The 12,748-nt window shown below is 40.6% G+C and overlaps 1 protein-coding gene across 1 annotated transcript in view; it reads right to left on the bottom strand.

The window, feature by feature from the left end:
* The window catches only part of RNF150 (ring finger protein 150), a 121,591-nt gene that overhangs the window by 43,517 nt on the left and 65,326 nt on the right, over positions 1 to 12,748 (bottom strand). The window contains exons 2-4 of the mRNA XM_035323458.1: positions 10,620 to 10,870; positions 3,450 to 3,521; positions 2,949 to 3,031 (exon numbers count right to left, since the gene is read on the bottom strand). Coding sequence (XP_035179349.1) covers positions 2,949 to 3,031; positions 3,450 to 3,521; positions 10,620 to 10,870 — 406 coding nt within the window. The remainder of the gene's footprint in view (positions 1 to 2,948; positions 3,032 to 3,449; positions 3,522 to 10,619; positions 10,871 to 12,748) is intronic.

The raw sequence follows: 12,748 nt of genomic DNA, 5'->3' as shown, positions 1-12,748 counted from the left end.
GTGAAATCACAGTTGTTCAGTGGAGGTTCAGAGGAGCTGTGCAAGCTTGAACAGAGTCAGAATGACCATTTGTTGGTGAAAGAAATGGAACAATCTGAAAAAGAGGTTATGAAGAAACAAAGTTCTCAGTAGAAATGACAGTGAAAGAATTGTCTTGCCTCTCTGTGGAAGCTTAGTAAAGTTAGGAGAAGTTTAGTAACAGGCAGAGAAAGGGTCTGCCACTATCAGTAACTTCTCCAAAGAACGTGCAGAAAACATGGAGGAGTTCTGAAGCTGGAGATGAAGGACAAGCAGAAGGAAGTAGGGCTATGACAAGATGTGTCACTATGGGAACAGTGAACTTGTTTACATTTGATGTTGTATCAGCGCCCTCATAGATAACTTCAGTGATGCTTGCTACCATTAAACATAAAACCAGCTGCAAGCCAACACTTCCCTCACCATCAAGTGTCAGTATATGTTTATTTAATACACTCTGTAGAGTGAAGTTTATTAATATGGTCAGCTGGGGGAGATGGCTTCCAAAGAGGAAAGAGCGGAAGAAGCACAAGTTAACTAGAATTCTCCTCCCAGCTCTGCAGCATGGGCTATCTTCACAACAGGCTATCCCAGTGCCAGCTCTCTGCCAACTGTAAAAAGAGGAGCTTTGGGGAAACAGCTTAAGTGCTAGTAAACATCTGTCTATATGACTTCAGAGCTCATATGCTGAAATACTGGCCTGTGGATTCTGGTACCAGTTTCTTAGTAGACTCAGGACTCAGCAACCTTAAACAACAACAAAACAAAAATCTGAAGATATACAGGGCTTCATACTGAGTGTGTCTGCTAGCAGTGGTTTTCCCAGCACAGCCTACAGGATAAAGCATCCTCTTTCATATGCAGATCTTGGAGCACATTTGGCTATGCAGGTAAAAAATTCTACATCTTGAGCAGCTCCTGGACAGACAACAAACTAAGGTCATCCAGCACTGGTGTCATGGTGTTGGCTTCTGTAAGGCTCAGTGAAATGCCAGTGTCTCATTAAAGAGGGCTGACTAATGCAGTTCCCTTACTAGAAACTACAAACAGTTTAACTGAGGATGCTGGAGGAAGAAACCTACAGTGTCTGTAGGTCTTTATCGAGATATAACGATATAACATGCTCCTACTCACTTAACCAAGATGGAAAGTTTTTTTTGTTTTGTTTTGTTTTTGAGGAGAAAAGTCTGACAGCAGCAGAAAGAATCATGACCATCATTTTCCTGTTTTGGAAGTCCAAGCCCATGTGAATTAATGTTTAAGATACTGCCCTCACAATCTGGGCAACAGGAAAGCCAGGGTCTGTGAAGTAGTGGCTTGAGAAAGATCTTTCAGTTTTTATAATTTAAAACTGCTTAGGCTCAAACTCTTAGTATTTTACAAGACAGATCTGCTGCTGCTAACCTTTTAGCATGAGTCATTTTCTAGGCGACCTTTTAAGTCAGCCAAGAACTGAACATCACCTGTTAACTATGTGTTTCCTATTCAATCTGCTTGACTCAACACTGTGCATGACAAAATCTGACTGGAGCCTCATTGAATTATGAGGCAAGACACAAATGAAAGCTAGAGAGTAGACTTTATTTTTGCTGTTGTATAACTACCTCTGAAAATTGCCTGTCTCTATCATGTACCATTTCCAAACTTTATTATGCTTATATGAAAACAGTCTTGATGCCAATGCAAGGTCCACATTTTCTGGTGATTTCTCATTTTTGTCTGTATTTTTGCTTCATGAAGTGTGTGTTTGCAGAAAAAAAGAGTTAATATGCAATTTGTCATTGTGGGGGATCTAGAGTAGGTCAAATTTATGATTAATCTGTTGCTTTTTGTTTGCCATTTAGTGATGGCGGTAAACATATTAATGAATCACATGAATGAACAGAAATGGACAGCTTGTAACATTCAAATATCTACTAGGGAAAAACATAGCAGGAAAAGAAACAAATATTTCAGTTTCTCAAGCCAATGAACATGTATCCAACAGAAGAAACTCCATAAAAATATATGCTCTATATATACTGCACTTGAGATCACTCTTTCTAGGGCAAAAAGCACTTGCCCTTGCTCTCTTGGGAGAACCACTGTTCCTAGGAAATTTCCAAATAAATTGATTTATTTAGATAAATCTTTTGTTAGCTAACACTCCATGGATGAAAATAAAATGACACAGAGAGGTGAATACAGCTGTTATAGGTGGCAAAAGGCTGCACTCCTACGTCACATCACTGTGAGTGTGTGTGCAGCACTGGGCATGGTCACGTGAAGGGAAGAAATGAGAAAGAACAACCGTAAAAAGCTCTTGTCACCTCTTTGTCCTCTATGTCCTACATGCTTATGAATATTTTCATGGCAGCAATATATAACATGGTCTTTTTCACATTCCTTTTTGGTTTATTGCTTCTACTCAACTTTTATATTAAAAAAAAAAAAAAAAAAAAAAAAGTCATCCCTCTCCTGACACCTGATCATGACACAGGACAGCAAAAGTAGTGCTAGTTTCTTTCCATGGTGAGCAGTTAGCCTGCTCTATCTCTGGCTACTCAGCCCAGGACTCACCTTGAAGTCAGTGGCAAGTTCTTCTAAAGGAGTTATTTTAGATTAATATTAAACTGTTGAGAAAAATAGAAGAATCAAACTCTAATTTAAAATGTTACTGAAAAGTTTGTTAGATAGCCAGATCAGACAAAAATTCTGAACACCATGCTAAACTCAGTTTTTCACCACCACTAATGCTACCTTCATTTCAAGTAGAATAAATAGGCATTTCAGATGTCTTTATAGAATAGATTTGGAATAAATCAAAACAACAAACTCCTTTTTCCACCAACCTCCCAGACAATCTCAGAGTGATACTGTGAGAACAGAGCCTATCTTTTGAAGTAGAGACACAGTATCAGAGCTTAAAGCATCTTCAGCCTTTAACTTACCTGCAAGGTAAAATTCTGACAACATCATTGGGTTTGTAGCCTTCAATACAAACAGCACAGTTATCAAAGTCTGGCTCAGTTTCCTAAAGGAAAGAGAACATTCATCATTTTCATTTTTTTTATTTTGTTAGCTAATCTCTTCATACAAGAGCTTATGTGACAAAGTAAAACAGTCACTGATGCATGCTGCAAAATCAATCATGCATTTCAAGAAAAGCAAGTCAGACTTTCAACACGGATCCAGTCTGAAATGTGGAAAGCACACAGATTTATGTAGCATGTTTGCACTTTCAGGATTTTCTGCATCTTCAGGTAATTTCACCTCTTCCTCTCCCTACTCCATTCCATCCATAAATTGCTTACCAGTATTGCTCCACCACCTGAAGGACACACACAAGCTTAATAAGCAATTGCCATTTCTCTTCTGCCTCTTTATCCCAGTGGTCTGAAGGAGTACTCCATGCAGACATTCGTTTGGTAATGAGCAATTTGAAAAATTACCTTATCACCTTTCCTGATTGTTCTGACTTGCAGCTTGCTGATTGCTTTCTTTGCAGCATCTCCAAGCCGGCGCTGTAATAGAAAATTGGTTCTTAAGCAAAGAGTATCTCTTCATGCAGAATTCATCACTTTTTTTTCCACTAGATTTCTTAATAATCTGAAGCAACTGCACATGAAACAGGACAGTGCTGTATAAATGTAAACAGATGAGGTCAGTCACGCTGTTATTCTGAGTAAGCGCACAGTAGGTATTCTAGGCTTGTTGGTAACCCATGGCTGATGAGGCAAAGCTATGTTAATGGAGTTCCAGAGGGGACTGCACAAGCCCGATGTGATGGCTATGGCACCTATACTATTTAAGTCAGTAGAAGTGTATGTAACAAGTCTGCTGCTTGGGAATCCTACTTCTTCCCTCTCCTTTTTTTTTTAATTATACTTGTAAAAAACACATTAATAAACAAGGCCTGGGCTGGTAAGCAGGTTGAACGCTACACTTAAGATTTAGGAGGTCTTTATATGAGGTCTGGCTCATGATCCCCAGCAAAATTTAAGTGCTGCAACTGAGGTGATAACTTGTTAACCATGAAAAACATGAATCATCTTCTCTGCTGTTCTGTTTTCCTGCAATACAGAGCTTGCTTACTTTACAGGTGTAACGCAAGGAAAAAAAGGAGGCTAAAGCATCTGCAGTTTTTTACAGGTAAAGCACTATGTAGTCCTGCAGTAACATCCTATCCATACATAACCATTCACTTCTTTTCCTTTCTATCTTCCCCTCCAGCAGCCTGTGAATTGCTTGCCATGTGACATTTCTGATTGTTCTCACGTATTTCCCAAATGCTGTTACTGTGCTGACAGGGTCACTGCCACTCAGGGTTAAAGCACGTAACAGCCTGATGTAAAACACCATGTCCTCCACCTTGTGGAGCTACCTCTGCAGCCTGTGCTATTCAGCTTGTGCCTGTATCAGAGCACTCCCAGGACTTTGCTGCTTGCTTGTGTTAACACAAGGAGAGCCAGAGACAGACTCACAAGCTGTAAAGGTCTCCTAGAGGTTATGTGCTTCCACCCCCTGCTCAAGGCTGGGTCAACTTCAAAGTCAGAGCTGTGTCAAGTCCTGACTATCTCCAGGAAGGGAGATTTCACAACGTCTGGGGATAATTTGTTCCAGTGCTTCACTGCTCTCACAGCCTTTTTAATTATTATCATATAAAGGGAATTTCCCTTGTTGCAGTTTGTGACTGTTACACTTTCTCTGTGCACCTCTGAGAAGAGCCCGACGCTGCCTCATGTGTCATGCTGCCAAAGGCCACAGGCAGAGCCCCTCTGCCTCCTCTCCGCCCAGCTTAGTAAACCCAGCTCCCTGTTCCTCGTTTACTGCATGCTCCTGTCCCCAGACCATATTGGTGACCTCTCCCATTGGGCTCTCTCCCATTTCTTCTTATCTTACACAGGATCACACAGCAACACCTACTCTGATGCCTTCCTGTCAGTTTTGTAACAGTTTATGACACAGTGCACCCCGAGGTGCCACAGATGGCAAACTCTTCTTTTCACCTCCCCTGCCCCCTGTCCATGTTTACAGCCATGTGCTGTTAGTTAGGAGGGAGATTCAGGAGCTCTGGTGACTCAGAAGACGTTCAACTTTTTGGGCCAGGAACGATGCCTGTGCCGGAGTTCAGAGGGGCCTGTCAACGGGAAGGGTTTCCAGCTGGAGGGGGAGAGAACACAGAGCCAAAACTGGAAGGAAGCTGGATGCTGCTTGTAAATTGGGAGCTAATCATCACCCAGATATGATTAATAAATTACCATGTTGTTCTTTGGATTCAATTAAAATCGCTGAATTTAATTTAGAGGCTAAGCTTATTAGATTGGAGACATGGAAGATTGACAAAACGCATGCAATACTGAAAGCAGTGAGCAATTTCAGGGCTGCCTAAAGAGGTGAAAATGGTCTTGGCTGTCGTATGAGATTTACATACGAGCATTCCGGCACAGCTAATTATTACATGTAAGGGAGTTTTTTGTAGTTGCACAACATCTTTTCTGTGGTACATTTTTGTTCAGTCTCCCTTCAATAAACAGATCAGACAAGAGTTGGAAACATTTCTTGCCAGCTATTTGTTTCTTTAATGTAAATCAAAGAAAGACTGATAACATGCAGCGAGACAAGAGCCATTGTGTCCTCCTTCAGGAATTGCTTGTGATTCCTTTTTATCATTATTATTACTTAAACTAATGAAATGTCTCAGCTCTTTTTTTTTTCTTTGCACATTCTTCAAGGGCATAGGACAAGATTAAAGACTCATGTACATCTTTGATCTGCTTGTTTTCATGTTTGTTTTCTCTTGTCTATCTTAAATAGACAAGTTCATGACTTAAATGCAAATGAGAATTATTTAATTTTTGAAAGAACCGGAATATCTTGGAGTAAAGTCATACTTTCAAAGGATTCTTCTATCTGAATGAAAGGCATGCTATCACTAACCAATCACTGTCCCTAGAAGATAAGAGGCATTACAATAGTTTATGGGTTTAAAGTGAAGCTTAGAGATTTATAATCATAAATCCCATAATCTCATTACCAAGGCTGCAACATTCAATACTGGACTGGAAGGAGTTAAGCATCTCAGATGCAGTGGTCTTGTGGAGATGGCATTACTATTTAAAAAGAAAGGACAGTAGCATGGAAAGCATCACTTGTCTATTCCTGAGGAAGGAAATGACAGTAGGTGCCGTGGAAGAGAAATTACAAGTGCTCCTCTCTTAATGGCCTTACTAAACTATTACCTTTGGAGGAAGGAGATCACCTTGTGCCTCAAGAAGAATGACCTATACCATCAGGATGAGGTATCAGACACATTTCCTGTACCACAGATCAAGTTAGCAGACTTCATCATGGGAAGCATCTTCCCAAGCTCACTTCAAAGATTTCATCTCTCTCTTCAGTGGCCCAAACCCCTCATGCAAAGCCATGACCACCAGTCTTCTTTCTCAGAGAACTGCTTGACCCTCCATACAATGCCTGTCATATAGTAAACTAGATCCTTCCCTGGAGGTTATTGTTACCCTAACCCAGGATGCACAGGACCTTCCACAGCCCTAATGGAACAACTCCCTGCTTTGGCTTTTGCCATCCTGCAAAAAGCATGAAGCCCACCTGGTTTCAAAACGATTTTAGAGGAAACTACTTAACAAGAGGCTAATGGGAAAAAACAACACGGAAGGAATCCTGCCAATAGGTCTGGGCCTTCAACATCTCCTTCTTGCTGTCTTCCTATCTTGTGGTTCACTGACAACAGAAAGATATTTTTTTTTATTTTTTTATTTTTTATTTTTTAAAGTCTGTGTCCTGGCTGTTACAGGGCTGAGACAGCAAGTCACAGTTTGCGGAATTACCTCCAGGAATTAACCTGTCATGTAATTCCAAAGCCCTTCAATTAGCTCTGTAACCTGATGTTGCTTGATGCAAACAAGTCCCATAGTCTTTCATGGGCATATTCTCACATTTTCAGGAGGGCTCCAGGATCATGCTGCTGAGGAAGCAGGTTGACTATGCTTTCCTTTCACAAATTCATCGTCATAATATCGAAAGGGCATAACATCAGGGCAGCCACCTACTTGCTGGCCATCTTCTTAGGTGGGAAAAGAAGAGAAAAAGTTCTTTTTTACAGCAATGTGAATATTACTACCTACCTACACTTTCAAATGTAACCACAGAGTTGTCTGTGCTAAAGACACTCCTAAAAATTGAACACATTAAAATCAAAATTGAAATGTAACCGTATTTTCTATGGCTGTAGGAAGTGTGACTGTATCCGTAGCTGACACGCTAGCTACAGATGCACAAGCCCATAACGGAAGATAGTTTTGGAATCCACTGCAGAAATTCCCCACTAAGTTTACATCTACATGAACAGACCAGGGCATGTAGTGGGAAGCCTTGCAGACCTGGTTTTCCATTCACTTAAACCAAGCACCTAGCTGAAGTGAGCCGGGTCTCCCTTCTGGCGCATGAACCTGGATTTTGCACATGTGGTGAAAGAGTGTTGGGTGAAGACATACAAGGTGTTTGTCCAGGTTTCATCTCACTGGGGAATCACAGGAGGAATGCAGGAGATTCTTCCGTCTTTCTAGCTTCCTGTCTCATTAGCAGGACCTACCACTTTCTAGATGGACAGTTAAGTTAGCTCCTTCTGGAATTACTGCCTGATCAGCCACTTAAGCTGTGTATAAGATGGGAAGTGGACCTGGAAAGGAGGGTGACCATATAGGAAAAGACAAGGAGGCAGATGAGGTTATGAGGCTTGACCAAAGGATGCACCATATTTTGCAGGAAAGCAAGACATCGTTAAAGTGGGTCAGCTTGGAAGAGGCTTGGAAGATGACTTAGGGAGAGGCTTGGGATGATCAATGAAAGATGTTCAGAAACCTTGCTCAGCAATGCTGCAACACCCCTCCTACTAGCAGATAATGACTTTTTCTGCAGATTGTATTTAGCAGTCAGCCACCCTGTCCCATTCCCTCAGCACAGCGCCAAGACTACAAATTCAGAGGAGCCTGAACTGCTCTAGGTAGCAGCCCGGCTATCAACCAGCTCCAGGAAGGGCATGCATGATGGAGGTAAACAAAGAGGTAAGCATAGGTTCTGCTATGACACAGAAAACACTGACCCTCACAAGACCTTGCTTTAGAACTGTAGGATTTTAAATCATTCAGATGTCAAAATGATTTTAACCTCCTGTTTTATTTTTAAAACAGACATCTAATAAATCACAGTTTTTTGCAGTTAGAGAGATGGGCAGTAAGTGCAGTAAGATTTTATTGCACCGTGGGGTAGCAACTGATAGCACTACTTTCACTAAATAGGCCAGATGGGTCCCTGTTCATTTGAAGCTGTTTGTACAAACATTTCAGCCTCACCCATCAGATAAACTTTATCCAGAATTTAGCAAATATAAATAGAAGGAAGCATCTTTCCTAAAGTTGGCCAGCAATGAAGGTCCTTAAAACACCTGCAAGGCTTTCCAACAAGTAAGCTCAATACCTTTACTCAGATACATGCAAATTACGATAGCAAAAGCTTTTGAGCAAAATGACAAAAGAACCATGTTCTAAACTATAGCCCCCCAAAGCAATAAAAAACATTTCTCTTGTATTTATCTGAATATCCAAGGACTTTGTGCTCCCGTCCTTGTGCTACAATGAAATGTGTCAAAGAAAAAAAAGCAGAACTTTAGAGGAAGCAGAGAGAACCCTCATGGGAAGAGCAAGAGCAAGCTGAGCTCTTCTGACAGCTACTTACATTACTCTAGTCCATAGCCAGGACTAAAAAGCTCACTAGCACAAATGGTTGAGATTTATCCATATGTATCATACACCATTTTTCTTAAAAAAAGTAAGAGCTAATTAGAGGAGATGTCAGGCAAAATCATGTGAAGAAACTGCATAAAGAAATTCTGGTTTGCCCTGTATCATTAATACAGCTTTGGCAAAAAATGACTAATAAATAATTGCTTAGAAGGCCTATTTTCTTATTCTTTTCCAGAACAGAATTAGTATTAATTACAAAGTTATTAAAATCTCCGCACAGAAAAATTGGTTGTGCACAAATTAGTCTCATTCAAACCTTGGAAAGAAAAGACTGAATAGGAAGTCTGCTTGAACACATAAACCACTCCATTCAAAACTACCACATATTACCTGAAGGGAGCTTCTTATTTTGCTGGGTTTCATGTTTATGTATGTCCATTTACACTGCTAATCTGCCTGTACAATTACTTGATTGAAAGCACGCTTATGGTACTCACGTACATAAATTAGGCACACGTACTTTTGCAGCCAAAGCATCTAAAAATTATGACAGCCGCTACAGTCACAGTGATTCTGCTGCCAGTGATGTTCAAATTCCAGCTGGGACAGTCTCATTCTTACTATCCAAAATTTCATGGTGTACATTTAAAAGTAAAATATATTCTTTCTGTGTGTAAATACAGAGCAGCTGCTCTCTATCTCAGAAGACTCCTGAATTTCAATGGGGGTAGTGAGGGATCCCTATACGTTCAGTATATTTTAGAGTGCAGCAGTGCTTTCCTCTACAAGATGATTAACACTCTGTTTTACTTTTTTCTGCTGAGCAAGCAAGGCAGCCCTCCCCCTGCCCCAACAGGAATTTATTAAGGGTCCAGAAACATCTCTGAATTATAGTGCATTATTTTTCCTGCAGTAAAATGGTTATCTGCTCAGATTTCATACACTGATAATATTTTCTACTGTACCATTAGAATGAAATGTAGGAGCTTCAGCTTCACAGTTCTGCTGATGCCAAGATAGTTGGATTCAGTCAAGAAAAAATTAAATTTGTTATTAACATTGCTGTTATTATTCATTGCTGAACAACCATAAAGATGCATGGTGCTTTTTAAATCCAGAGGGCCTCAGGACCTAGCACCCATTCCCACACAATGTTGCTGACTTCTCTCCACCTCTTTGAGTTTCTATCTCTTCTGTGGAGTGGGTGGGACATGGACAAGATGCCAAAGCCAAAAGCAAAGGTTTACTAATATTAGTGGCTATCACTACAGCACTTACACATTCATGGACAATTGTCAAATGAACAGGAACATTCCCTTTCAAGCTCAAGGTCCTTCTGAAGAAGCATGAAAATGAAAACACTTCCTGTTCTTTTTAATTTCTTCCTTTACTGTGAGTCCTTGTTTCCCACACAGACATTTACATACCACACCATATTTTTCACATAATTTTGATCTTAAGGATTGTTAGTTAATTTATATACATTTCTATGTCACTTGGCTGTGTGTACCAAAGGAATCTTTTTGGTAATAAACATCATGATTCTTTCTGGCTGTTTCCTGTGTGTTTTGTGCGAGCAAAACCAAAACAAAACAAAAAAAAAACAACCCAGAATACACACACTTTATAGTCATTAATTTATTTTTTCCTCAGTCCTGTCTGTATTGATAGAAGTCTTGGCTTCTCCCATATACAAGCATTTTTAAATCCCCCTTCTTTCCACTATTTCTTCTTCTTCTTTTTTCTTTTTCTTTTAAAACCACACTTTTATTTTCCCCAGATTTTACTTTAAAGTTATTTAAGGCTGAATCCCATGGTAAATTTTTTGGAAACCAGAGCCATTCCAGCCCTTCTTACCTGATTTCTGTCTCTGGCATTTGCGTAGCGGAATCGCTGGATGTAATAGAAGACCAGCCATGCCAGTGAAATGATCATCAGCACAATGAAGGAGATGGAGACGAACACCACGGAGGTCCGGCTGACGTACTTCTGCAAGTTGCGTGTCCCAATGGTTATGTACATCATCACAGTGATGTTCCTCTCCAGGAGGCTCACAATCTCTTTTCCTTTGGGTTCAGGAATCATTATTGCTACAACATCATCTAGGCCTGTCATATAGGAGAGAGAAAAGAAGCTTTAATTAGCACAGGTAAGTGTAATAAAATGGTAAAATGATGAGGCAAGTGAAGAAAAAAAAAAAAAAAAAAAAGCAAATCGGTATCAAAAAGCTCTTTTTTCTCCTTCTGATTTTCATCAAAAAGTAAGTTGGATGAATTTGGTGAAGCTTTCAACTGGAACCAGTTACACAGTGTGTTTCTATAAACTCACCTATGTGAGATAATTAAAATGTGTTTCACGGTTTGACAAACACAGATTCCCAGTTCTGCTGAGGCTCACATAGAAGAATAGTGCTGTAACCACTGCAGAAAGGGAGATGTGTTGTAGCCAGCATCCTTCCCTCTAATACCCCATGCACTTATCATAGCCCATTTTGCATGGCCATGACTCTGACAGAGTCAGAGAAGCCTCTCCTCTGAGACCCCTGCTCAGTCCAGGAACTCTTTCAATCACAGATCCCCACATGGTTTCACGCTGAATGCACCAAAGCATTGCTGTTTTCACCCAGGACCAGTGATAGGAGAAAGCTGCAGGGACAAAAGCTGAGCCCATGCCGAAAGTCAACAGCATCATTTTAATTCACAAAATAAATAAATAAATAAATAAATAAATAAGTTACTGCAGCACAGATCAGCCCCTGGCATAGTTGAGGTAGCAAACAGCCATATACATATCAGCCCCATACAGCTGAGGTGGCAAAAGAAGAATGCCCATCAATAGGATGGTGCAGGGACTTCCTACCATCCTGTCACCCCTTCCGAAGCCATAGCCTGAGAAATCAGGTCCTTCAGTGATCTATCAGGCCTTGACTCTACATCATTTTTTCTTTGTATACAGTGCTGTTTTTATTTTATTTGCATTACGTGCTATTGAAACTATTTTTCTTTCTTTTATGTACCCTATGTAAACAACAAATACAGTCTGAAATTCTCTGGGAGGTGCAGCTTGTTAAATGTCTCTTCTGGCTTTATATATGAACTATCACTCCTTTACAGTTTAATATTAGGGATATTATTCTTTCACTTCACAAAAAAGGGAACTAACCCTTGTCTTGCAGTGGCCTAAGCAGCTAAGGACAAAGAAGATACACTTTAACGTCGAAACATGCCAGATACAATAGCGCACACAAAGATCGAGAACTAGAATTTAGAAAAGAAGGTACAAACTGAGGGTGTTTCAAGTCAGAGAGATGATGCTAAGGTGGGTGTTTCATCAGCTGAAATCCCAGGAGATCAGTTGACATGTCATAAACCCCAGTGCTACTTTCATTTTGACTGTGACAGGAGAACAAAAAGCTGCCTGCATTGCCACACTCATTGAGGTGGGAAGGGACTACCCAGCCACGAATGGAGACTGCATTTCTGACAGCATCCTCCTCTAGGCTGAGACCCAATCCAGCCTACCCCAGAGTGGCACTGTGCCCCAGGCCCTGTGGTCTGGCTCAGATGTTTCTCCACCAAATCCCCCTGGGATGTATAAACCAGGTTTTCAAAGGCATTTAGGTACCAAAAGCTTGCAGGAGGAGTCTAAGAATTTCAGACCTATTGTAGTGGACAGGCGGGTGGCATTCAGTGGAAAATGCTAACTGTGCTGGAATTTCTTTCCAATTCTGCTGGGTGCCTGGATTGCCTGGAAGTACTGAAATAGCTCTGACAGACTGTTGCTACTCACACACAAAATATGCCGCAAAGCTGGGAACCAAACCCTCCTTTCTCAAGTCTTGGAGCAGAAGTGCAAATTGCACCACATTTATGATGGGAAGTCTCCTGAGAGGAATACTTCCCTGATTATGATTAGGCCAGTCAATGAACTGGGTGGAATCACTAGCCTAGCTGTGTCAAAAGAATTTTAGATAGCTGTGATAGGAA

Source organism: Oxyura jamaicensis, chromosome 4 (genome assembly GCF_011077185.1).
Source record: "Oxyura jamaicensis isolate SHBP4307 breed ruddy duck chromosome 4, BPBGC_Ojam_1.0, whole genome shotgun sequence".
NCBI classification, from domain to species: Eukaryota; Metazoa; Chordata; class Aves; order Anseriformes; family Anatidae; genus Oxyura; species Oxyura jamaicensis.
Note: the sequence above shows the minus strand (reverse complement) of the source record. Positions and strands in the feature narration are given on the sequence as shown.